The following is a 27174-nucleotide window of genomic DNA, read 5'->3' as shown; positions in this document are numbered from 1 at the left end:
GTTTCTATTTGCATCGCTCCACCCATATGCCCTCATCCTGATTTGATGGTTACCCCACCAGGTTATACAGAATTGAGAACTGGCTTGCATAACGTTGGCTCCTTCTGCACAGGCAACACAAACGGGTTAAATGAACCCATGTTGCCTGACTCGCTGTTCGTACGGCAGTTGCAGGGACCATCCAGGTGACACCAGTGACAGGATGTGGGATGTTTCACACAGGAAATGCTTTGTTTCCCTGCGAAACGCGCATCTGAGAATCCCGCCCCCCGAGAATCACCCACCTACAAACATACTGGCACAAAATGGGGGCCACCTAGAGAATCCACACTTAGGCAGCTGCATACAGAATCCACCACAATGGTGGACAGAAGGTACGTGGGGGGGGGGGGCACAGAATGCTTCCTGCTTGCCGTAGTTTGCACAGGCAAGCAGGAAGTGTGTGAAACCTGGCTTAAAGGTTAAAAAGTTGCTTGTTTAGCGACTTTCATTTTACCTGGGTTCAGCACAATAAAATGGTTTAGAAGCGTTGGGGGGGGGGCAGTTCTGTGGGAGCTTCTCCCCCATAGTGCTTTTTTCCACACCCCATAACCTGTTATATTTTGTCTGTGCGGAATCACCCGTAGAGAATGTCTTAGTTCTATCTCTCTTTTCCCTTTTAGGAGGAAAACGTCAGCAGCACGAAAGGACAGGGATTTCTTTGAGGTAAGGAGGAGGCTGGGAGGGTAAATGAGAAGAGCTTGTGGTATCAACAAGGTTAGTCAACAGTGCCTCACCCCGACCACTGAGAGTGAAGGGGTTGTGGCTCAAGAGCAGAGCATCTGCTTGGCGTACCCAGGTTCAGTCCCAGTGAAGAGGAGCAGGTTGTCAGTAATGTGAAAGACCTCATCTGCTGCTTCACTGCTGGGGTTTGGCTTTCTACTGGCCATTGGCAGTGTGAGAGGCAGTGCACATCGACTTCTGGACCAGGCTGCTTGCTAGCTGGGTTGGAGCGATGGCTAGCAACAGCACAAGAGAAGCCAGTGTGGGGTATGTTGTTTGGGGTGGCAAAATACCCTGAACCGGCCCTTTAGAAGTGGGTAAACTCTGGAGTAAACAGGAACCCTTCCTGCGGTCATGGTGTAGTAGTTAAGAGCAGGTGGATTCTAATCTGGAGAACCGGGTTTGATTCCCCACTCCTCCACCTGAGTGGCAGAGGCTTATCTGGTGAACCAGATGTGTTCCCGCACTCCTCTATTCCCACTGGGTGACCTTGGGCTAGTCCCAGTTCTTCGGAACTCTCAGCCCCACCTACCTTGCAAGGTGTCTGTTGTGGGTAGAGAAAGGGAAAGGAGCCCGGAAGCCGCCTTGAGTCTCCTTACAGGAGAGAAAGGTGGGGTATAAATCCAAACTCTTCTTCTTCTAAAGAGCATGTTATTTTCACAAGCAATGTGTCTTTTTCGTGTGCTGCATTACTTCTGACTGTTGATGGACCACTGGATATAGCAGAAGTGCCACAGACCCATTGCTAACTCCAGCATGGATTCTGATCCCCCTGGCTCTTTCCTTCCCATTACGAACAGAGGACAGTCTCATTGAGTGAATCTCATTCTGTCTCCTGGTGCCCCCTTTGTGTGCATCACAGGGCTTGTACAACTTCAGTTCTTATGTGGCGTACGTGGCCTTCAAACAGAAGAACCTCAAGGAGATCCAGCAGGAAGTGGGCCGCCTGCTCCGTACGAACATATTCAATTCCGCCCTGAGAGAGAAAACCAAGGCCAAGCGGATGATAAGAACAGATGTTTCCCTGGAGCTGAAGAGCCCTCCACCCTACCGCATGTATGGCTCGTTCTCGTTCTCTCTCTCTCTCTCTCTCTGTGCCATTTGCCCCTCTCCGCACCTTGAAGATGATTTCAGGTGGTTAGCTGTATTGGAGCTGCAGTATAACAGCTCGATCCGAGTCCAGTGACACCTTCAGAACTAATCAGATTTCTGGGGTATAAGGGTTCAAGAGTCGATTTCGATTTCGAATACCTTTAATGGCATATAAATTGTTTAAAATTAGCTTAGCAAGATAATAACAGCCTTTACAACTTTACAATTTCTGGCGAGTTAAAATAACACCATTTAAAAATTTAGCCACCGCTTCCAACAGCTCGTAGTTGTGGCTGTTTAAAAGATATATAACCTTCTGTTTATCTGTAATGCCTTCACTTCCATGCAGGAAGGGGATTATGTGCTTCTTCCTACCTATCTCATAAAAGGGACAATCCAACAGCATATGAGATACTGTTTCCACAGAACCCATGCCACACGGGCATTTCCTTTCTTTATGTGGGATTCCAAGGTGGCGTCCAAGGCTAAAGGAAGAAGGCAGGGCATTACACCTAGCTAAGGTGATTGCTCTACGCCACCGGGCCTCAACCAGGAGATAAAGGTACTGGGCTGCAATTAGTCTATCCATAAGTATTCCCAGAGAGATCGGGGAACAGGTTTTATTAGCTTCCTCTAGCATCTGTTGGAACTCTCTGTCAAAAAGTCTCTTCTTGATAGCCCCATAGACCTCCTGCTCTGTTAGCATTAGCAGGTCCTCCAAGGAAATGCCCAACTCATTAAGTTTGGCTTCGATTTTAACCCACCACTGGGTTGTGTGGAGGATGGAGCGTGGTTCAAGAGTCAAAGTTTGTATCTGATGAAGGGAGTTTTGGCTCCTGAAAGCTTATGCTCTGGAAATCTGGTTGGTCTCCAAGATGCTACTAGACTTCAGTCTTGCTGTCCCCAACCTCTGTGGCTCAGGGTTGCGTGGCGATTAGATCCCACCTCATTAGTTGCAGAATGTGCTTTCAAGGAGCGTAAGGAGGTTTTGGATAAAACTGTTACTTCCAAAATGGCCACATTGTCTTTTTGACATGCTGGTGCAATTCATTCTTAGGGTTGTTTAAAAAAAATGGCGTTTTTGGAAAACTGTCCCCTGCAGTTGAAGGCTTTTGGTGAATAATTGACCTTTACAGCAAACAGTTTATGTATTTCCTTCATTTATAGTCTGTTTTGCTGAGACTCCAGGTGGATTTCAACTAAAGACATTTCCATAAGGCAGTATAATTGTGATGAAGTTACCGTATATACTTGCATATAAGTAGAATTTTTCAGCACATTTTTTGTGCTGAAACCCCCCCTCGACTTATACGCGAGTCAGGTGTATTTAAAAAAAATATTTTAGGGTTTTTACTTTGTTGGCCACCAGGGGGCGCAGTTTTTAGGCTAGCGGCACCAAAAATTCAGGGATTTTTTAAGAGACTCTGCTGATGATACCAGCCAGGTTTGGTAAAGTTTGGGTAAGGGGGTCCAAACTTATGGACCCCCAAAGTGGGTGCCCCCATCCCCCATTGTTTCCAATGGGAGCTAATAGTAGATGGGGCTACATTTTGACCCCCTGAACTTTGGACCCCCTGAGCCAAACTTCACCAAACCTGGGTGGGTCTCCTAAAGATACTCTGAAATGTTGGTACTGCTAACATAAACATTCCTCCCCTGACCAAAAATCCAGTTTTGAAGGATTTTAACTCTTGTGTTTTAGCTTGGTTGCTGGTTGAGCTAAGGTTTTTGTTATTTTAAAATTATTGTTGTGACCATATTGTTTTTGGTGACCCTCTTCTCCACTTACAGAGCTAGTTTACTGTTTTTCTTTGAAATAAATTTTCAAAAACATTTAACCTGCTGATGCCTCAATTAATGTAATTTTATTGGTATCTATTTTTATTTTTGAAATTTACCAGTAGCTGCTGCATTTCCCACCCTTGACTTATACGCGAGTCAATAAGTTTTCCCAGTTTTCTTTGGTAAAATTAGGTGCCTCGACTTATATGCGGGTCGACTTATACACGAGTATATACGTTACTCCATTATAGTATCAGGAAAAGTCACACTAGCCTGACAAGGGCTTTGATCTCCGGGTAAGGAACCAAATGAGTTCAATAAATTTACCCAAAGGAAGCCAGTAACCAAACCGTCATACATCAAAGGGTGGGTTACTGCATGGCAGGAAACTGAGTTTTCCTGGGAACCAAGGAGAGAAAGGAAGATTGATTCTAATCCAAGCTGAGCTAGAGGGAGGATCTCTAAGCTCAATGGGGCTGAGACAAGGCTGCAGGAACCATGTTGTTAGCTGTATTAGCACATTTTATTATTTTCGGTTTTCTTTTCAATAAAATCGTTGAGAACTCAGCTGGTTTCGGAGTATTTGGAAAAAAGAACCCAGGATTTGTAGGACAGGCCTGTTTCTGTGACATAAAGGTAAAAGGTAGTCTCCTGTGTAAGCACTGGGTTGTTACTGACTCATGGGGTCACATCACTTCACCAGGTTTATTTAGGGCAGTGGTTCTCAACCTGGGGGTCGGGACCCCTTTGGGGGTCGAACGACCCTTTCACAGGGGTCGCCTAAGACTCTCTGCATCAGTATTCCCCATCTGTAAAATGGATAAATGTTAGGGTTGGGGGTCACCACAACATGAGGAACTGTATTAAAGGGTCGCAGCATTAGGAAGGTTGAGAACCACTTATTTAGGCAGACTGTGTTTATGGGGTGGTTTGCCATTACCTTCCCCGGTCATCTACACTTTACTCCCAGCAAGCTGAGTACTCATTTTACCAACCTTGGAAGGATGGAAGGCTGAATCAACCTTGAGCCGGCTACCTGACTCCTGTGGCATGCAGATCTTTGACTGTCAAACTGCAGCTTACCATTCTATGCCACGGGGCTCTTAGTATAATACATACAACTCACAGAGTAAATTGTTCCATAAACAAACAAACAAATAAATACAACACCTGATACAATGCATACAGGAAAACAGAAATCACAAGATTGGAGAATGATGCAGCAAAACATTGTGCGCATTAATGGAGTGATAAAGCTGGGCTATAAGATTACAGAAAAATGCAACCCCTTAAAAATGATATATTAAAAAGATACATACATATATTTCATTTCATCTATTCGATTTATACTCTGCCTTCCCCGTAGGGCTCAGGGCGGTGAACAACAAGCAAATAACTTCAAAACACTAATCAGATATTAAAACAGCAAATATCAAAACAGCAGTGTTCTGCCCCCCGCAAGTGAATCTGTTTTTGGTGCCCTGTACTTGGCTAGGACAGAGTGGGGAAGACACAAGCCAGGTTCAACAATAGGTTTATTAGGAGAATTAAGATCCTAACTCCTCCCTTGGGTCTGTCTAAATCAAAGTACTTGCTTGTCTTGAGCAGATTTGAAGCTGTAGACTGTGTCTTCTCTTGGTTGCTTTCAAGGAAGTCCACTGTGTTTTGCTTCCTTTTAGTTCTTTCAGTCTTTGTCTGGTTCTAATTGCTGTTAACCTTAACTTGTGCTCTATATGTCACCATAGACTACTATGGACCACCATATACTACTATGGACCACCATATACATCATGAATATTACAGTCTCCAGCTACCCTTGGCACCTTGCTCTGACTGACTGGCTAGAGCTAAAACAGGGGATTGCTGGGTAAAGAAGGAAGACTGCCTCTTGGGAAATGTCTTAAAGGGACAGGGGCTAACTAAAATTCCCTCCCTTAGAAGACTTTACAATGAACTATACCCATGCTAACTATGGGGAAACTGAAGCTTAATGGGGAAATAACAAGAGCCTCTGTGGGGGCATGACAAGCAGCATCAATAAACATATCCCCAAATATCAAATATTAAAAAGCAAGAACATCAATAAGTATGACATAACAGCATAATAACATTTCATAACACAATAGCAGAATAACATCGTAACATAACAGCACAATAACAAATTATCACATCTTAAACATAATAATATAACATAATGATACTGCATCATAGACAACAAGAAATGGCCCCAACAATGCCATCCCCATGTCCAATCCACCCCTACCAACCTATCCCCACCAACTCACCTACTAGCTCAAGCAAAAAACAACACCATGCCCTTTGGGACCCACAATAGATCTTATAATGAAGACGATGTCATAGACATGCCATTGCCCCTGGATTCACTAACAAAAAACCACTCTTAAACAAGTTCCATTTTACACGTCCCATGGAATGATGAAGTGTGGGAGGCCTCCTGACCTCCTCAGCTGGGAGCCACCACTGAAAATGTACGTGTACGGGAAGATGTGGGCCTTGCTCCTTTGTAGTGGTGGCATCTTTAGAGGGGTTGTCATGGAAGAGCATGGTGGGATGGGCAATCCTGCAGGTATGCGGAACACTTTGTACGTGACAGCTACAACCTTGAATCGAACCTTGATAGTAAGGGACAATAGGTGGAACATGCATACTCTCCAGTACGTAGGAGAAGGAGAATATGCATACGCTCACAATATGCATTCAATATCGTGAATGGATCTGTGCTGAGGGCATTAAAGAACATTCCCAATGGGAACGCCTGGAGTAGAGTCCTCACTTTGTAGCTTGCTTTGCAGGTGCTCATTCCAGCAAGTCGAATGCTGGATCAGATATCCGTCTTGCTCTTCCCGTCACGCTTCAGGCAGCCTGGATGGCCTATTTTTTTTTAAGCAGCAGGTGTCTGTTTATTTCCGTGTCCTTATTTATATATATCACCTCTGTGTGGTTTATACTTATATATATATATCACCTCTGTGTGGTTTATACTTATGACCAAGTTGGGAAACTGCTGCAGGGACATTGATGACGTCACAGCCGCTGACCAGGAGGTGCTTGTTACAGCTAACTTTTCTGTGTTGAAAACTCCCTTTTATGAGAGAAGAGGGTAGTATTTGTATGAAATGCTTCAGGTCAGTTCCCGCTGCTCTTAAAATGTTTGGTTTGTCCGCCTGTCCCTTCAACACTTCTCCTTTTCTCCCTTTAAGGCTCATGGGAAACAGGCAACCAGCCATCAGGAGCGTCTTGGACAAGCGGTCGCCAGTGATGAGCACGTTGCTGCCGATGGCGAAAGATAGCGCTCAGTATCTTTTCCAAGACCATTACCTCCATCCCAGCAGAACTGCCCAAATTGCGTGTCCTGAGGACCTGCCAGCTTTGTCCTCTATCGTGACAGAGTCCAAGTAAGGAGTATGGGTTTGTCGTTGGCATCCCTGCAGTCCAGCTCCCGCCCTACCATTGGCCTGGGGAGGGCAGGAGCCAACCTGCAGGGATGCTGGGGGGGCGGGGCTTGTTGGTGGGTGGCACGAGCAGGCACCATGGCAGTAGGCTGCCCTCCTCTGCCTCCCGTGGGGACAAGAACTGTCCTGTGGCCGTGGCGAACACCTTAGCCAGCGAGCAGCGCCCCGACATGGGGGAAAGCCACCAGGCGTCTGCCGGGTTTCTGCAGGAGAGGCCAGGTGCAGGGACCCAGCTGGCGCCCCATGCCGCCCCACATGATGAAACTGTGTGCGCCCAGGGACATGGGATATCCCATGTCCCCATTAGTTAAGGTGACCAGATGGTCACCTTTGTGAACCGGGACGGGCGGCCGCGCGCACGCGCGCATACACGCGCAGCCGCAGGAGTGCACGGCCTTCTGGGGTGCTCCTGTTTCCTGCCGTGTGACAGGGCGAGAAACGGGAGTGCCCCACAAGGCCATGTGCTCCTGCGGCTGCGCGCGCGGGAGGCTGCCGCACTGCCTTGCGCCCCAGAAGGCAGTGCAACAGCCTTCCAAAAATCGGGAGACTTGAAATAACCCGCGGGATGCGGGACAAATTGTTTTAAGGCGGGACTGCCCAGCCAAAGGCGGGACGTCTGGTCAGCCTACCATTAGTGGTACATCACTGGTTTGAAGGGGCCATACAGGCCATCTAGTCCAGGGGTCTGCAACCTGTGGCTCTCCAGATGTTCATGGACTACAATTCTCATCAGCCCCTGCCAGCATGCTAATCCCTGATCTAGTCCAACCCATTGCTCAATACAGTATCAGCCTAGAGCATCCCAGACAAGTTTTTATCCAGTCATAGCTTAAAGACTGCCAGTGAGGGAGAACTCGCCACCTCTGTAGACAGCGGAATCCACTTCTGAACTACACTGGCTGTAAAAACTTTCTCCCTAATATCTTGCTGGTACATTTCCACCAGTAATTAAAACCTATTATTGTGAGTCCTAACTGCTGCCGCCGACAGGAACAGCTCCTTGCCACCCTCTAAGTGACAGCCCTTCACTTGCCCCTTTCAACCTCCTCTTCTCCAACCAAACATTCCCAAGTCCGTCAGCCTTTCCTCAAAGGGCTTGAAATCTGCCTCTCAGCAGTCACCTTTCACTTGGGATGGAATCAAATTGCACATCCTCGCATATGCGGAGCTGTCTTGGATCGAGTCAGATTCTTGTTCTGTCGAGGTCAGCGTTGTCAACTCTCGACTGGCAGCTCTCTGCGTTTGCAGGTGGAGACCGCTCGCAGGGGTAGAGGTCCTACAATTTGATTTTTTTAATTGGAGATCCTGGCGACTGAGCCTGGAAGCCTCTACATGCAAAGCAGATGCCCCACAGCAAAGAGCTGCCTCTTACTGAATCAGACCCTGGCCTGTCAAGTTCAGTGTTGTCTACTCTGACCGGCAGCAGCTCTCCAGGGTCTCAGGCAGAAGTTCTTCCCACCACCTCAACCTGTGTCCTTTACCTGGACTTCTTAACTGGAGATTCTGGGAACCGAACCTGAGACCTTCTGCATACAATGCAGGTGCCCTACCTCCAGTGGCGGAGCGGCAAGGTGGCGGGTGTGTGTGTGTACATTGTGCACCGGGCGCATGCCTGGGGGTGGAAAATCACCCTCAGCCTCTCCCCCTTTTCCTTGCGCCCCCCGCGTGCCTCCCCACAGCGCCCCCTCTTCCCACATTTACCTTAGTTCCTTTTCTTTTTCTAATACTTTTTCAGGCTGAAAAAAGGGGCCTCTTCACAGTTCAGGCTAAAAACTGCCTGAGGAACTACAGCGCCTCACAAGGTCTCCTGAGAAGTATAGTTCCTCAGGCAGTTTTTAGCCTGAACTGTGAAAAGGCCCCTTTTTTCAGCCTGAAAAAGTACTAGAAAAAGAAAAGGAACTAAGGTAAATGTGGGAAAAAGACGTGGCGGGGCAAGGGGGGCGCCGTGGGGGGACGCAGGGGGCCATGGGGGGTATGTGGAAAAAACACACTGCGCACTGGGTGTAGTTTGGCCCAGCTACGCCTCTGCCTACCTCCGAACCATGACCCCACTCTGTAAGGCAAAGCTGCCTTCTGCTGAGTCCAAGACCCTTAGCCTGTTAAGGTCAGAGTTGCCTGCTCTGGTTGGCAGCAGCTCTCTAGGGATTCATACAAGGTTTTTCCCACCACCTCTGCCTGAGATCTCTTCCTGGTCCTCTTAACTGTAGATGCCGGGGTTTGAACAAAGACGCTGGGGACTGGATAAAACCTTTTGTGCACAAAGCAAACACCCTCCCTCTGAGCTGCAACTCATCCCCGTTTCTTCTGTAATCTTTCCCCTCTGCTCGAAAGACCACTTCACGTGATTGATTCTGTGACACCTGCGAGGAAGAAAGACATCCTCTGACGCCCAGGCCTCTTTCTCCTACAGGATTGGCATCATCGGATCTCCCCGCAACAAATTCAGCCCTCACAGCCTCCTGCCTCTCCACACGGAGGAGCAAGAGGAAGAGGAGGAGGAGGAAGAGCAAGAAGACCCGTTGATCGAGCGGGAGGTGCTCCACTCAGCCAGGCATAGCCAAAGCAGAGCCAGTTGTTCGTGCGAAGTCGTGTCCAGGGCTACCACTGAAGGGGACTACGCTGACAGTACCCAGTAGAGCTCTGCTAGTGTGACGGCAAAGCCACGCACACATTAAACGTTTTTTGGATGCCACGGCTCCTTGGCATTTGGGTTTTAATCCCCCTGTTTGTTCAAGAATGAGGGATGCCTTAGCAAACCTAATAGAATAAGTAAATCTATCATGGCACCATAAAAGAGTTTCATTGCTAACCCAGATCACTGCCACATGTGTACAACAGCCTTGGCTTCCTACCCCCAACCGGAGAACCGTGGGTATTGTAGTTTTGTGTCCTTTGTGCTGAGAAGGGATCCTTCTAGCCAACCTTGCAGAACTGCTGTTCCCAGAATTCCCTTGGGAGAGTTGCATTGCTGGCCAATTATACTGCCAGCGTTCCCTGGCCTCGCCCCGCTCTGGTGCGGAAAGTCACGCCAGAAGTGCTCTCGCTTTCCCAGGGGAAAACGAGAAGCGCGCGTGGGGCAAGAGGAAGCGCGTCGGGACAAGAACTCTTCCAAAGCAGCCATTCTCTCTCTTGTTGCTCGGAGATCAGTTATAATCTCCGGCGATCTCCACCCACTACCTGGCAAACCCAATTGGGGATATTCCACTTGTAGTTCCTGTGTTGGCAAGAGGTTGGCAGCAACTGACGTTAAACAAATAAACCCAACTAGTTTTTTTTTCCAGCCTCTTGCTGTGTTTGACAGTTTGCCTCAGCTTGCCTGCGCGCAAGGCCGGGCCCTCTCTCCTCCCAGCCTGGCAAACGGGCCCGCCGTGGAGAAGCCGCTCCAAATTCTTTGTCAAGCAGGATTAGCGGCGATGAGGACGTCCTTGGCCGGCTATCAAGATTCCCCGGCAGAACGAAAGCTTTGTTCAACGACAGGACACGCTCTGGTCAGGCTATCTCTCGGGGTGGCTTGCTTTGCTCCCGAGCTCTCGCGCAGGCAGGCGGCGCTTGCAGCAACATGTAACCCGCTGCCAGCTGGCTCCGCATGAGGCTGAATCATCCTTCCAGCGGGAGAAAGTGAGTCAGAGGGAAAGCTCTTTGCCGGAACGCATCACGCACCCCGCACGCCTGCTCTTTTGCCCAGGAGTGGAATATCCACTCTTGATAAACCACACCGTACAGACAGGAATTATTAAAAAAGAAAAAGACGATCTCTCCCCTCCAACTCCACCCACCCCCTGCGGGCTTCGCTTGTAGCTTTGCTCTCGAGTGTGGCGGATCCGGTTGGGGACAGATTGGAAAGGCGGAGAGTTTCTGTGGATTGTATTTTTTAATAGGGCATCCACCGCCTCGGTATAGGTCTTGTGACCGTACATTTAAAAATCAACTAAATCACCCAGTAGAAAACCAGCATGAGTGATTTAGCAGGAAGCGTTTTGAAACTAGAGATAAGAACATAAGAACATAAGAACATAAGAACGAGCCAGCTGGATCAGACCAGAGTCCATCTAGTCCAGCTCTCTGCTACTCGCAGTGGCCCACCAGGTGCCATTGGGAGCTCACAATGGCATCTGGTGGGCCACTGCGAGTAGCAGTGATCAACCTGCGAGTAGCACAGATCAACCTGAGCTTGGTTTACAGGTCAAAAAGATGGTTTCTGCCTCTCGGCTTCAAAACGCTGATTCTGCTTTCAAACTGGTTTAACGAGCTGCCATCACAAGAGGATGCCCCAGGATCCTTGGTGAGATGAAGAAGCTGAGACTTTTTCTTTTAGAGCTGCTCATGGACGGCAGGTTTTTTTTTTTAATTTAGTACGTATTTCTGTCCAACACTTCTTCCAAGACCCTCCGAAAATTGTGCATAGTTCCGCTTTCCTGCTGTCCTCACAACCACCTGGTGGGGTAGGTACAAGAGAGTGATTGGCCCAAAGTCACCCAGTGATCTTTTACTGCTGAGAAGAAGAAGAAGAAGAAGAAGAAGAAGAAGAAGAAGAAGAAGAAGAAGAAGAAGAAGAAGAAGAAGAAGAAGAAGAAGAAGAAGAAGAAGAAGAAGAAGAAGATGATGATGATGATGATGATGATGATAATGATTTTGGATTTGTACCTCACCTTTCTCTCCTGTAAGGAGACTCCAGGTGGCTTACAAGCTCCTTTCCCTTCCTCTCCCCACAACAAACACCTTGTGAGGCAGGTGGGACTGAGAGAATTCAGAGAGAACTGTGACTAGTCCAGGGGTCTGCAACCTGCAGCTCTCCAGATGTTCATGGACTACAATTCCCACCAGCGCTGCCACTTGGCCATGCTGGCTGGGGCTGATGGGAATTGTAGTCCATGAACATCTGGAGAGCCACACGTTGCAGACCCCTGGACTCGCCCAATCTCACCCAGCAGGAATGTAGGGGTGCGGAAACACATCTGGTTCACCAGATAAGCCTCCGCAACTCAGGTGGAGGGGTGGGGAATCAAACCCGGTTCTCCAGATTAGAATCCACCTGCTCTTCACCACTACACCACGCTGTCTCTCAGGGATTTGAACCTGGGTCTCCTCACCCCTAGCCAGTGGTTCCCTAGCATGTAGTCTGCAGTTTCTGGTACAAAATCAGGGGACGTTTCAAGACAGCGCTCTGCCACGGGATTGTATCTCAAATTATCTTCGTTTTTATTTTAAATGTGTTTAACCTAGCTCTAGCCCTTTGCTTTTTATTTATTCCTCACTGGGAATCTCCAAAAATTGTTTGAGGACCCGGCTGAGGCCTTCCCTCCTCCCGCCACCCACCCCAAAAGGCCAGCTGGGCCCTAGGGGGCGTGGCACAGGCCTTCCCTCTCCCCCCCCTCACCCCAAAAGGCAAAGATGTGAGCTTCATGCATCACTGTATACCAATCCTCTTGTACAATAAGGGGACTCAGTCAGAAAATTTCTGCTTTGCATACAGAAGGTCCTCAGATCGATCCTCAGCATCTCCTGTTCAAAGGACGAGGCAGTTGGTGATGTGAAAGACCTCCGCCAGAGATGAGAGACGTATCTAGGGAAAATGTAGCCCGGTGCAAAATCTAAGGCTCATTCCGCACAGGCAGAATAATGCACTTTCAAACTGCTTTCAGTGCTCTTTGAAGCTGTGCGGAATAGCAAAATCCACTTGCAAACAGTTGTGAAAGTGGTTTGAAAATGCATTATTTTGCGTGTGTGGAAGGGGCCTTAGTTTTCCGCCCCCTCCCCTCGGTATGGGCGGCCAGGGCCCTCACCATGACCAAACAACATTTTTTTACACCAGGTCTTGAAGTCAGTGTATGGACCCAGGGGGAAGGAGGAGGGGTGTGTGTGTGTGTGGGATTTTCCACCCCCCCCCCCCACGTGACTAAATGGCCACAGCCCAGGGACATTTGATCCCGTATGTCCTCCTGGGCAGTACGCCCCTGCCAGAGATGCTGGAGAGCGGCTGCCAGTCTGAGTAGACAATATTGACCTCGGTGGACCAACGAACCGATTCAGCACAAGGCAGCTTCCTGCATGTTCCGACTGAGTCCGCCTTGAATGTGCCACTGAATTCATTTGATTTTGCAGTCCGGCCTACCCAGTGGTGGGATTCAAAATTAATGTAACAACTGGTTGTTTACAAGAACCATTTTAACAACCGGTTCTGCCGAAGTGGTGCGAACCGGCTGGATCCCACCACTGGGCCTACCTCGTTCTCCTTAATGTAAAATGAAGAACTCAGCATCGTTTCCAAACGCGCAGTAGTCAATTGGGCTTCTGGACTTGGCTCTCCTGATAGTTGAAGGGTGGTGTGTGTTTAACAGCCCCACCTGCTGGCCACCATCATGCCATGCGCTTTTGGAGAAGAGCCTTGACTGAGGCAGATGTTCGCTGTACAGTGTTGTGAAGAAAACCCGGGGTTCAGTTCCAGCATCTCCATTTTAAAAACATCTGGTGGTACACAATGTAAAAGATCTCACCCTGGGACCGAGAATCCACTCAAATAAATGAAAGTTTTCCCTTTGCAGTTTACTTCTTGGGAAGTCTGATTTTACTGCGCTCGGCATCCCGCTTCCACGACTGGGAAAAACTCTGTTATATCAATCAATATCCCCTATAGTTTTAAGCCCTTCTTTCCTCCCAGTCGGCAATATCCACTCTTGTCACATGTATGTTGTTGTTGTTGTTGTTGTTATATTTTATTTTATTTAATATACCGCCCTATCCCCGAAGGGCTCAGGGCGGTGAACAATATAATGTCATGTATAAAACATACAGATGAATTAAAATAAGCACATTCTAAAAACAATATCCCACGAAAACCCGTATACAACCCTCCCAGAAAGCACAGTGGGTCCCGAAGATGTTGAGGACCCCTATATGGAGGGGGGGGGAGGGGGGCCCTCAGCGGCTGGTCTCTCCAAAGGCCCGGTGGAACAACTCAGTCTTACAGGCCTGTGGAATTCTCCAAGGTCCCGCAGGGCCCGGACAGCTGGTGGTAGAGTGTTCCACCAGGCTGGGGCCAGAGCCGTAAAGGCTCTGGCCCGAGTGGAGGCCAGCCACGTCATGGAGGGGCCAGAGATCTCCAGCAACGGCCTTTGGGACATATGGGGTAATGCGGTCCCGATGTGTATTTTATCGCTGCTGACATTTGCCTAAAAATGCACGATTTAATGCTGAAATTTTGACATAATCACAGTGCAAAGGTAGAATTCGGGGACATAATTGTCAGCCCCTGAGACATGAAAAGGGAATTGATCTCCTTGTTGAAGATCTGAAATGTCCAGAGTTTTCAAAATGTCTTCTTGTTAATCCTGAGGTCCCATAGGCACTTACAGGAGGTTCCGTGGAAAAGGTTGCTCTCAAAAGGTAAAGGAGCAGCAGTGCCATAGTGGTTAAGAGCAGGTGTACTCTAATCTGGAGAACTGGGTTTGATTCCCCACTCTGCCATTTGAGCTGTGGAGGCTTATCTGGGGAACTAGATTAGCCTGTGCACTGGAACACATGCCAGCCGGGTGACCTTGGGCTAGTCACAGCTCTTCAGAGCTCTCTCAACCACCTCACAGGGGGTTTGTGGGGGGGGGAGGGAAAGGAGTTTGTAAGCCCATTTGAGTCTCCTTACAGGAGAGAAGGGGGTATAAATCCAAACTCTTCTTTGTCATGCAATGCAAGGTAGAGATCTGCAACATGGTGCCCAGTGGTGGGATCCAAAAATTTTAATAACAGGTTCCCATGGTGGTGGGACTCAAAAAGTGGCGTAGCGCCAATGCGGCTGGGCGGGGCACGCCGGGTGCGTGGCCAGGCATTCTGGGGGCGGGGCATTAATAATTTCTCTGTTACTGTAAAAAACTCTTACTGTAAAAAAAGTTCCTAATTTCCAACTGGTATCTTTCTGTCTATAATTTAAACTCATTATAGCAAGTCCTATCGTCTACTGCCAACAGAAACAACTACTTCTCCTCTAATTGACTGCCTGTCAAATACAATAAAGGATGCTTTCCTTAAACAAGGAACTTTACCATATTTCTAAAACATGTTTTTAAAACAGCCCAACAGGGAGAATCATCCCGTTATCTACCTTCGCTAACCAGCCACATAGGAAACAACAGGACTTTATGATTTTTGGACCTAATGGGATTTCTAACGGAAAAGCGGACCCAATTAGTAACCCCCTCTCGGCACACACAAATAATTAGTAACCCACTCTCGGGAACTGGTGAGAACCTGCTGGATCCCACCTCTGATGGTGCCCCTGGGCACCACGGTGTCCAACCTTTTCTGATGCCTGTGAAGTGTTTTTAGAAAATAGGTGGGGCTGGATGGAGCTCCTGACCAGCCAAGCCAATGGAGACGTGATTGGCTGTGCCTACTTTCCATCCATTTAAGTTTTATCCCATCTCATCTCTTTAGTAAATTTTACTTCTGTTCATTGAACCTGTCTCATTTATTCTTTGGTGCCATGATAAGGGGTGTGTGTGTATTTGTCATACGATGAATAACAAGCTTCTTTCGCCTTCTGGGGAGTTATAGGGCTCAGAAACAGAGGCCCCTTCCGCACACGCAAAATAATGCATTTTGAAACCACTTCCACAACTGTTTGCAAGTGGATTTTGCTATTCCGCACAGCTTCAAAGAGCACTGAAAGCAGTTTGAAAGTGCATTATTCTGCATGTGCAGAATGAGCCAGAGTTATATGTCACCTCACACTAAGCAGCTCAGTCACTGAGAAAAGGCGGGAAATCTGACCAGCTCAGTCAGGATGTTTCTAACCTGCCTCAGAAAGTTAGGAGGGGGAAGAGGCCCGTTGCATCTCCCTTTTTCAATGGCAGCTTTCTGATCTAAAACACATACCTGGGCATCTGGTCTGCACTTCACATAAAGGCTCATTCCGCAGATGCAGAATAATGCACTTTCAAACTGCTTTCAGTGCTCTTTGAAGCTGTGCGGAATGGCAAAATCCACTTGCAAACAGCTGTGAAAGTGGTTTGAAAGCGCATTATTTTGCGTGTGCGGAAGGGGCCTGAAAGCTTGGCCTTGATTCAGTAATCCCCAATACCTGTCAAACCTCTTTGATCCTCCCCTGCGATGCGAGGGGGTTTGGGCAAGAACAATTCTTGCTGAGCTCAAGGCTGACACCAGAGGTGAACGCCCTGGAAGAAACCCTGAGAGACTGGTTGATCCCCATAGCTCAGTCAGGGTTCAAGCCCTGGTTTGTTCTCTCCTGGTTCCAGCGCTGTTCGTGCTGATGATACAGCAACATGAATCAAAAGATAATCACATAGGTGCAAATGGAGAATCTAGGTCAAGAACATGTCTTGCCAGTCGGCGGAAGAAGAAACACCTACTTCTTCACGCAACGTGTGATTGGTGTTTGGAATATGCTGCCACAGGAGGTGGTGATGGCCACTAACCTGGATAGCTTTCAAAGGGGCTTGGACAGATTTATGAAGGAGAAGTCGCTCTATGGGCTCCCAATCTTGATCCTCTTTGATCTCAGATTGCAAATGCCTTAGCAGACCAGGTGCTCAGGAGCAGCAGCAGCAGCAGCAGCAGAAGGACGTTGTTTTCACATCCTGCATGTGAGCTCCCAAAGGCACCTGGTGGGCCACTGCGAGTAGCAGAGAGCTGGACTAGATGGACTCTGGTCTGATCCAGCTGGCTTGTTCTTATGTTCTTATGTTCTTATTTTGCTAAACGTTCTTGAGATCCAGGGCGATGCAGGAACATCTCCGACATCCAACTGGGCCTCCAGGAACATAGCCAACGTTCTCAGCTTTTGTGAGGCAGGTTCTCCTGGTTGCCGGCATACTTCCTGCTTCGCAAATGAAAACCCAGAGCACAGTTGGACGACATTAGGCCAAAAGGGCACGCAGGGTTGCCAAACTTCAGGTGGGGCCTGGAGTGCTCCTGGAATTACAATGACCTCTGGACAACTGAGGTCAGGATCCCCTGGAGCAAATGGCAGCTTCAGAGAATGGATTCTATGGTATGCCACAGATTCTTGGCAAAATTCCTCTTCCCTTCTGCAGGCACTTCCTCCAAGTCTCTAGAAGAAGAAGAAGAGTTTGGATTTATATCCCCCCTTTCTCTCCTGTAGAAGACTCAAAGGGGCTTACAATCTCCTTGCCCTCCCCCCCCCCCCACAACAAACACCCTCTGAGGTGGGTGGGGCTGAGAGAGCTCCAGAAAGCTGTGACTAGCCCAAGGTCCCACGCCCAGCTGGTGTGTGTGTGGAGTGTACAGAGGGCTAATCTGAATTCCCAGATAACCCTCCACAGTGCTTCAGGGCGGCAGAGCTGGGAAGTCGGCTGGTTCCTCCAGATTAGATACACGGTGCTGCTTAACCTCCTACTACCACTGCTGCTCTAGCTTAAAGTCCCTCCTGGATGGAAACCTTATTTAGAACAGGGTTTCTCAGTTGCGGGTTTCCCAGCACTGAGCTAGAAACAAATTTAGAGATTGGGGTGCTGTGGTCCTGGGTGGAGGGTTGGGATTTGGGAGGGGAGGGACTTCAATGGGCTACAATGTCCACAGCAGAGCCCACCTTCCAAAATGTAGCCATTTTCTTCTAGGGGATCCTCGATCCTGTCTCCTGGAGGTCAGTTGTAATACTCAAGTGATCTCCAGTTACCACCTAGAGATTGGCAAGGGGCTTTGGGATGGGGAGGTGGGAGGAGGGCTGCAGGGTCTTGAATGCTGTGTTGTCACTTCTGGGGGAAACCGAATTTGGTTTTTTCATTCCCGCTGCCTCTTGCAGTGGCACGGCAAGGCCCGCTGGTGGGAAGACTCCATAGAGGGACAGGTCTGGCCGCTCTAATTCTATGGCCGTGGCTATTGATAGGTGTCTTTTTTAAACATGGAGTCTTCCCCTGGCCCCAATCATATAGGAAGCAGGGGAGGGGCATTTGGAATAGAAAGGGGAAATGGAAGGAATTTTCCTCCCCAACTGCTCTTCGCTGCCTGCGCCCTCCCCCCCCCTCTCCCCGAGGAACTTAGTTCTCCAAAGAGTAGAACATACCTCTTGGTGGGAGAGAAAGTTGCCAAGCCTCCAAGAGGAAGAAGGGTAGGTATCCAAAGAGAAGGAGCAGCAGCAGCCGGAGCAGTTAAGAGCAGGTGCACTCTAATCTGGAGGAACCGGGTTTGATTCCCCGCTTCTGCCGCCCAGAGCTGTGGGAGGCTTATCTGGGAATTCCAGATTAGTCTGGCGCACTCCCACACACACGCCAGCTGGGTCACCATGCGCTAGTCGCCGCTTTTCGGAGCTCTCCCCCCCCCACCCCCCTCACAGGGTGTTCGTTGTGAGGGGGGGAAGGGAAAGGAGTTTGTAAGCCCACTTTGAGTCACCCTGACAGGAGAGAAAGGAGAGAAAGAGAATATAAATCCAAACTCTTCTTCTATGCAGCAGCTAGAGACTGTGTGTGAGATCGCCATGTTCTTCATGAGAATTATTAACATGTTGAATTAATCAGCCTGTGAAGACATGGGAGTCAGAGTACCAAACAGAGAATAATACAGCTCCTAATGAGACTTATTTCCAAATTTAAGAATCTGCAATGCCCCGGAAGTATAGGCTGTGGGGTTCATACGGCTTGCATATATGTGGATGTTAAGGATGACAGATATTTATTTATTTTCTAATTTATATCCCGCCATGTCTCCCGTGGGAGCCTCAAGTGAGTTCACATCACAAAATCATTATACAATCTCTAAAACATTTAAAATATAAATAACAATGCAATTTAAAACAATAAAAAAATCCAGTACCAACAAGATAAAAACAGATGGCAAAAGATAATAGAGTTAGGAATCCTCTCCACCACCTCCTCCCCCCCCTCTCCCCCCCTCTCTAGGTGGAAAGCCAAGTCTTGCAGGTCCAGTGGAGAAACTCCGTGGCATTAAACATTGCTGAAACTCCAGGAATTTGCCAGCCTGGAGCTGGAGCTGGCAACCTTAGCATGGCTTGAGCAGCAGTGGCGTAATGGTTAAGAGCAGGTATACGCTAATCTGGAGAACTGGGTTTGAGTCCCTGCTCTGCCACTTGAGATGTGGAGGCTTATCTAGGGAATTCAGAGTAGCCTGTGCACTCCAGCACACGCCAGCTGGGTGACCTTGGGCTGGTCACAATTCTGAGCTCTCTCAGCCCCACCCACCTCACAGGGTGTTTGTTGTGGGTGGGGGGAAGGAGATTGTAAGACCCTTTGAGTCTCCATACAGGAGAGAAGGGAGGGATATAAATCCAAACTCTTTTCTGCTTGATATTTTTTAATTGCTTTGTCTGTCAATGGCAGTAATCTGGACCCTGGAGAAAAGCAATAACTGTTATACAGAGAGGGAAAAAAATAAGGTTGCCACCTTTTTCTTCTTCACTTTTCCTGTTACTTTTACATCCATGCAAAAAAAAGTGAATAAACAAAAAAGCGGCACTGGCAACTCAACCAGCATCAAGGCAACTTGCACCAAGTTCCCAGATGGCCTTCCTTGCCGACACAGACTAGTGTAGCTTTGCGCTCTGCCTTCCAACTCCTGTTGAGACTGCCCAATTCCCAGAATCTCAAAAAGATGTTTTGCAGTCAAAGCGCCTCTCAGTAAATAAGAGTAGGGTTTTGGCTCCCTCTGCTGTTTGCTTGATATTGTTACAGAAGACAGTGGGTTGAAGGAAACCATCGTTTGTGAAGCTGATTAGTTGTTAACAGGCTGGGATTTCATCAACAAGAGTCGTCCACGGTGAAAGTTCTGGTCAGAGTGAGCAAGGCACAGCAGTTACAAAGAAGTGCAAATGCTAAAAGGCTCACACACACTTAACCCCTATCTAACACTACCTCTCCCAATACATTCCCCAAAGAGCCTTGTGTTCAGCAAATAACAACTTACTGTTGGTCTTCGGCCCGTAGGATGTCCGGCTGTCTTGAACCAGGGCCAGAGCTTTTTCGGCTCTGGCCCCAACTTGGTAGAACCCTCTATTGAGTGACACCAAGGTCCTACAAGACATAGCACAGTTTTGCAGGGCCTGTAAGACAGTGCTGTTCAGCTAGGCTTGTGGTTAAAGACTGCCTTGATGTCCTCTTGATACTCTTTCCCACCTAAAGGTCTAAGTCACAGTCAGTGTCGTGCTGTAATTGGAAATAGAAAGTCCCCTGTTTTTGCAAGTGAAAATAGTCCCAAATGTCTAAAGTATCAATTTTAAGCACAGCCTTTGTCAAAACCATCATTCTGCGCACTATTAAACATGGTAGTTTGATAAAAGAAGAGTATTTGCAATGCATCGAACGACTATTGCCTCTCCCCCTTTCAGCTTTTACTTTCCTTTTTCTTGTGGCCACCATTTTGTGTCAGCTTCAGGGCCCCACGTGCAGACATTTGTTGAATGTTCCCAGGAATTTCCTCTGCTTGCAGCTCATCTGAAGACCATTTCACTGTAAAAAGTTGATGAATAAAGTTTCTTTTACCTGGTGATCCCACACACAACTTTTTTCTTTGCTTTTTTAAAAATGAGGAATCTTTGTCGCCGCAAAGACACCATCTGAGAACCGCAGCTGCTTGGAGGGCTGGTCTACCTCCTATTAAGAAGCAGTGGGTAGACTTGTCCTCCATGAAGAGCTGGTCTACCCGCAAATGAAAGTAAAAGGTAGACCTGTCCTCCCCATCGCTTCTTAATAGGAGGTAGACCAGCCCTCCAAGCGGCTGCGATTCTGAGATGGTGTCTTTGTAGATACAGAGATTTCTCATTTAAAACAAAAATAGGAAAAAAAGACACATGCATGGGATCATCAGGAAAAACAAACTTTATTCACCTACTTTTTACAGTGAAATGGCCTTCGGATGAAGCAGAGGAAACTCCTGGGAACATTTGGCAAGTGGCGGCTGCACGGAGGCTCCTTAAGCCGACACAAAATGGTGGGCGCTAGGACAAAGCAAGGCAGGCACTGGGACCCCCGCAGAGCATTCTACTACAAATAAAGTACAGGAAGAAGCGGTGAATGAATTTACAATTCTACTTCAGGTTTTTTTGGTGGAAAAGGGTATAGGGCTGTGGTGGCGAACCTATGGCAACCCAGATGTTCACGGACTACAATTCCCATCAGCCCCTGCCAGCATGGCCAGTTGTAGTCCATGAACATCTGGAGTGCCATAGGTTCACCACCATTGGTATAGGGCAGCCATTCTCAACCAGGGTTCCCTGGTACCCTGGGGTGCCGTGAGCATGTCCCAGGGGTACCGCGGCAACACTACCGCCCCCCCCTCATTTTTGTGGTGTCTCCCACCGGCGCCAGCAAGGACATGGAGCTGGCCCATGGGGCAGGGCCTGCCACAAGGTCAGCAGCCACCCCCCCCCCCCCAGTGCTACCCTTCACCCTGGGAGGGGAAGGTGGGGGGTGTGGCAAGCAGGGGCAATGGGAGGGGAAGGTGGAGGGTGGCGGCAGGGGTACCGTGAGATATGAAGAGTGAGGTCAAGGGTACCCTGACCTCGAAAAGGTTGGGAAACACTGGTATAGGGCTTCCTTTTTCCCATTCCCTTTTCCCTTGCCCGGTACATGGACGGTTTTTGATTGATGGGGGGCGGGTACTGTTTATTAGTTAGAACCTGGTGATGTTTTATCACCCTTGAATCAATATTAATGGTGCTGGGATGTTGTTGGAACATGCAGTTTACTGATTTTATTGTTTTATTGCAACTGACTGCTGTAAGTTGCCATAAACCCACACGGGAAGCGCAGCCTAGAAAGAAAGAAAGAAAGAAAGAAAGAAAGAAAGAAAGAAAGAAAGAAAGAAAGAAAGAAAGAAAGAAAGAAAGAAAGAAAGAAAAAGCAAGCAAGCAAGCAAACAAGAGCACTTTAAATTCTGCACATATTATCTGCCTATCTTGGTGTGAAGAATCACTCCATGCTAATGGGTTTGTTATAGCCAATCTCTCAGCTGTACCTGGGGAAGAGAAGGGCAGCAATAAAGGCAGGTTGGCTCTTCTTGTGTCTAGGAAAATGCATATAACAATCATTACACTAGACACGTGAGATCTAAACAAATGTGATTAAATCGAGTTGTTATAGCTTTTTAATTGTGAATGCTTACCTACCTTCCGATGGTACTCCAGATAAAGGGTAAATGATGCCTGGACTGAGCTGGAGGAATAGATAAGCTTTCATTGTCCTTTCCAAGTACCTCTGTCATGGTCGGAGGTTATTTTAATGCCAGGCCTGGATCCACTGCCAAAGAACACCTATTTTAACTCCATCCCTCCGGTGCATGAACCAGCAAGTACATCACTCATCCGAAGACGCTGAATCAAACCATGAGGATCTTCATCTAATACAACTTGTGAATGGACTAGATCTCTTTATTCTTCAAGGAGCAACCTTGGGGGACATCTGTGAAGGCTACGGGTCAGAGTACGGAGTTAGTACCATGGATTTAGTTCTGACATTAGACCCCCTGCTGACCTGCAAATTACATTTAGATGATGGGGCATGCCGAGACAGTGATCACTTACCAGTCTTCTGGGCTATTCAAAATCTATCAGAGAAATGTCAGAGAAATTTAATGTTGACTTAGGTTCTTACTCAAGCTATAGAAGAATGGTATGGGGTAAAAAAAAAACACCAGCAAATGCCAAGAAAATTTTGGCTCAGATATGACAGCTTTGTAATGACGTGACAGGTGCTGGTTTTCGTCACCAACCCCCATACTCAAGATAGATTGATTGTTAGGGGTGGAGACTCAAAGCAACAAAGAGACTACTGGAATACTCATGTAGTTTGGAGGAGACAAGGCTAGCAGACTCGGACCTTGGTTGTATAAGCCCATAACACCTTGTTAAGGTAACTGCAATATTGTTGGGAACTACTGGGAAGGTAGTTGTTTGGTTTTGCTATGTTGTAAATGTTGGAGTTTATTGTTTCAGGGTTTCTTTTGTGGTTGTAATGGGTGAGAGTTCTCCTGGAAACCTTCATCATGTTGAATCCTGTTCATCAAGCCCTTGGAGTCTTCAGGAGCCAACCCACTTGCAAAGAAGAATTGGACTTGGCAGTATCAGTAGACTGTAAATATAAGGACTTGAAAATGCAACCTGAACAGGACCTTGAAATGTGATGTTAAATGTTGATGTTATATGTTATGTGTTAAGAAAGTAAACCATTTTGTTTTTAAAAATTGTTGTTGCAAACTCATTCCAGGTTCTGCCCCACAGAACCCACAGTTAGAGGTTACACTAGCACAGTCGAGATGGCAATACAGTCTTCCTCGTGCTTAACTCTTGGGTGATCAGAACTATTACCAAAAAGACTTCTTTCTCATACTGCCCTGACATTCATATCGAAACCCTCGTTTGACTTTCTGTCTGGCAGCCAAAAATACTCTAACGGACTAATTTCAACAGTACTGAGTCAGTAATGCTAGCTCAATTCCTCCGGCACTGAGAACCCAAAAAGCAAAGGGGGGGAGGAACTCTTAAAAGAGAAAAAATGGCACCAAGGAATACTTGGTTCTGGTTGATCCAGGCCTCCAAATCGAATAGCTCTATGCTGTTCTGGCACCTAGTAACAGGTGAACTCCACACTTAGACCTTGAAATGTATTGCACTGTATTAGTGAGCAGGGAGGATAATTGGCTGAGAACACTTCAGGACTGATTTGTGGCAGTGATGTTCCCAAAATGTTTTTGCTCATTTCGGCAAAAAAGAAAAAAGGAATGCAGCAAAGTCCTTCTGGACTACCATGGGATCTATCAGGCAAGCCTTGACCTCTCTCTAACGTGCATAATCTAGCAAAGTATTTTGATTTCTCACTCTTCTCTCTAACGTGCATAATCTAGCAAAGTATTTTGATTTCTCACTCTTCCCCCTGCCCTGTAAACATGAACGAGGCAGAAAGTAAATACACACAGTACGATGGCAAGTAATGAAAGGTTCTAATGGGCCTTTGTATTTAAAATATCCATATCCCACATTTTTGTAACCTCTTGTGTCCTTGAAGGTGACTTGCAAAACATATCACTAAAGTCAACCAACAATAAAGAGAATGAAAACAACCAGTAGCAAACTAACAAAATAGACTGCTCCATAAAAAAGTCCATTGCAGAGAAGAGAGTTAAAGCATCTTTGCTACAGCTAACAACGGGCAATCCCCCTCCCCTCTTGGAAACAAGGAACTTAGATAATGGCTGGAGTCTGGAGCAAAGAAGTTATGACTGGTGGCTCCAGGCCAGCCCGATCTTGTCAGATCTCAGAAAAACTAAGCAGGATTGTCCCTGGTTAGTATTTGGATGGGAGATACTAAGGAATTCCAGGGTTGCTAGGCAGGTAATGGCAAACCACATCTGTTCATTTCGGTCCTAGAAAACCCAGATAGCCCAAGCTAGCCTGATCTCATCAGATCTCAGAAGCTAACCATGGTTGTTCTTGGTTTCTATTTGGATGGGAGACCACCAAGGAATTCCAGGATCGCGAAGTAGAGGAAGACAATGGCAAACCAACTCTGGTTGTCTCTTACCTTGAAAACCCCATGGGGTGCCATAAGTCACCTGAACCTTGAAGGCACTTTCCAGTACCACCAGGGGCAAAGAAAGACAGACTGCCCTGGAAAGGAGGAGTTCAAGAACTTTGGTGCCACCTCTAAAGAGGCCCTTTATCTCCAAATTCATGCAAATGCTGGTGGGTGAAACATCCCTCTCACCTCAAATTCTATTTCTGTCCAAAGAAATAGCAGAGAACACATGCAAGAACAATTTGTATCAGATGCAGTCGGTGTGCATTTCTACAGAAATTAAGTGATGATACTGGACATCCTGAATCTGAACAGGTGACCAGAGAGAGAAAGGGGCTTGGTGGGGGACCTGCGGACCTCGGTGGAGGACCTTGGTGGCCCTGCGAGACCTCGGTGAATTCCGCAGGGCCTGTAAGACGGAGCTGTTCCGCTGGGCCTTTGGAGGGACCGGCCGCTGATGGTGCCCCCCACCCCTTGGCTCTTACATCCGAGCCTGATACCATCTGAGGGGTCTCGCCGATCCTCCCTTTGGGAAAGAATTTAATAATGGGTTACTGGGCGCCAACTATGCCTATAACTATTAGCACCTGGTTATTATCTAAGCTGCTTATATAGATTGTATTTAAATTGGGATGGTTTTATGATTGTATTTATTACATGTTGTTCCTTGGAGAGCCCTTCGGGGATAGAGCGGTATAAGAGTCCAATCAATCAATCAATCAATCAATCAATCAATGAACGAACGAATGAACGAACAGGGTTGTGAACGCCCTTCACACTGGGGTGCTGTGTGGTTTCTGGGCTGTATGGCCGTGTTCTAGCACCATTCTCTCTAGCCAGTTTAGCCTGCATCTGTGGCTGGCATCTTCCAGAAGATCCTCTGAAGATGTCATGCACAGACTCTGATGAAACGTCAGGAGAGAATACTGCTAGAAAATACCAGCCATACAGCCCGGAAACCAGACAGCTCTTATTGACTCTATTACGTGAAAGCCTAGCCGACAATACATTGCCCTTCACACTCTTTCAGCTTCTCATCTTACTTTGCCTTTCTGGCTTGGTTGTAAAACTCTTCCCCACTCCTTGCTGTTTCCTGGCTAATAGGCTTAATATGAGCCAGTAGTGTGATGCAGCAGTAAAAAAGATTAATGTGATTCATTAGAAGTATAGTGAGGTCAGACAAGGTATTGGTGCCATTGTACATTGCTGGGGTTGAAACTCACCTGGAAGACTGTGATCAATTTTAGGCTCCACAGTTTAGGAAGGATGTCAATAAGCTGGAATGAGTCCAGTATATGGCAACGAAGCTGGTGAGGAGTTTGAAGACCGTTGTCCTACAAGGAGACGCTGAAGGAGCTGGGAATTTCTCCACTGGATGAGAAATCTTTGCAGGGGGATATGATTAATGTTTCAATGCTAACTGATGTTTTATTTTATTTTTGTGCTCTTTTATTGCTGTTCGCCGCCCTGAGCCCTCTTTGGAAGAGTGGGGTAAAAATATAAATTAAAAACTAAATAAATTGCCGTCTTCCAATACTTAAAGGGATGCCACGTGGAGGATGGGGCAGACATGTCATTCATATCGGCCTGGGAGAGTTCATTTCCACTGACCATCAGGGAGTCTCCAGGATACAAGCAGATAGTGCAAAAACATACAATAATCCTCAAAGATCAATAGGGTCACCAGGTCCCCTCTGGTCACTGGTGGGGGATGGGGGGGTTGGGGTGCCAGATCAGGGGTTGAGAAACTCCTAGATGTTTGGGGATGGAGCCGGGGGGGGGGGGGGGACAGGGAACTCAGTAGGGTATAATGTCACAGTGCCCACCCTCCAAAGCATCAATTTTCTCTAGGGAAACTGTAGTCTGGAGATGAGCTGAAATTCCAGGGATCCCTAGGTCCCATCTGGAGACATTGGCATCCCTAAAGACCAATAAGTATTCTAAATACAAAACTAATGAGTAACGACTTCCTCCCAAAGTAGCAGCCGGATAACTGGGCACATCCAAAGAATCTGAGATGTGCCTCGTAAGTCACAACACCAACAATTAGCCACATCACTCAGCGCTTTCCTAAAAAGATGCTAAGGTGGCCAGAATGCCCTGAACGTTACTATTCGTGGAATATTGGTTAATCATCCATGTCTCAAACTGCCACAACCTCTGCCCTTAGCTTTAAAAAGGGCTTGGACAGATTTATGGAGGAGAAGTCGATCTATGGCTACCAATCTTGATCCTCCTTGATCTCAGATTGCAAATGCCTTAGCAGACCAGGTGCTCAGGAGCAGCAGCAGCAGAAGGCCATTGCTTTCACATCCAGCAGGTGAGCCCCCAAAGGCACCTGGTGGGCCACTGCGAGTAGCAGAGAGCTGGATTAGATGCACTCTGGTCTGATCCAACAGGCTAATTCTTACATTCTTAACCATTCCTTACTGCTCCTGCCAGGATTTAACTTCCTATCGTCTGTCTTCCTTGCCCATCATTCATGTCCATACAATACTATTTGTAACCTCAGCTTGTGGGTTCTGTGGGGCAGTACTTGGAAGGAGTTGCAAAGAACCAAATTTAAACAAACCAGT

At 47.5% G+C, this 27174-nt stretch overlaps 1 protein-coding gene across 1 annotated transcript; it reads left to right on the top strand.

Moving 5' to 3' along the window:
* Positions 1-360: 360 nt before the first annotated feature.
* Positions 361-9801, top strand: PPP1R36 (protein phosphatase 1 regulatory subunit 36). Its single transcript, XM_048484650.1, has 5 exons — positions 361-374; positions 663-705; positions 1625-1818; positions 6858-7052; positions 9520-9801. Exons 1-5 carry the CDS (start codon positions 361-363, stop codon positions 9743-9745), a joined length of 672 nt encoding a protein of 223 aa, XP_048340607.1. The 3' UTR covers positions 9746-9801.
* Positions 9802-27174: the final 17373 nt, after the last annotated feature.

The sequence above is a fragment of the Sphaerodactylus townsendi genome, linkage group LG02 (assembly GCF_021028975.2).
Source record: "Sphaerodactylus townsendi isolate TG3544 linkage group LG02, MPM_Stown_v2.3, whole genome shotgun sequence".
Taxonomy (NCBI): domain Eukaryota; kingdom Metazoa; phylum Chordata; class Lepidosauria; order Squamata; family Sphaerodactylidae; genus Sphaerodactylus; species Sphaerodactylus townsendi.
The sequence above is the reverse complement of the archived record's forward strand: the minus strand, read 5'-3'. Positions and strand labels throughout refer to the sequence as shown.

What these genes read in the sequence shown, in the direction of transcription:
- PPP1R36 (XM_048484650.1), top strand. An exon ending in AGGACAGGGATTTCTTTGAG is followed by an intron (nt 706 to 1,624) that starts GTAAGGAGGAGG and finishes TGTGCATCACAG; the next exon opens with GGCTTGTACAACTTCAGTTC. An exon ending in TCTATCGTGACAGAGTCCAA is followed by an intron (nt 7,053 to 9,519) that starts GTAAGGAGTATG and finishes TTTCTCCTACAG; the next exon opens with GATTGGCATCATCGGATCTC.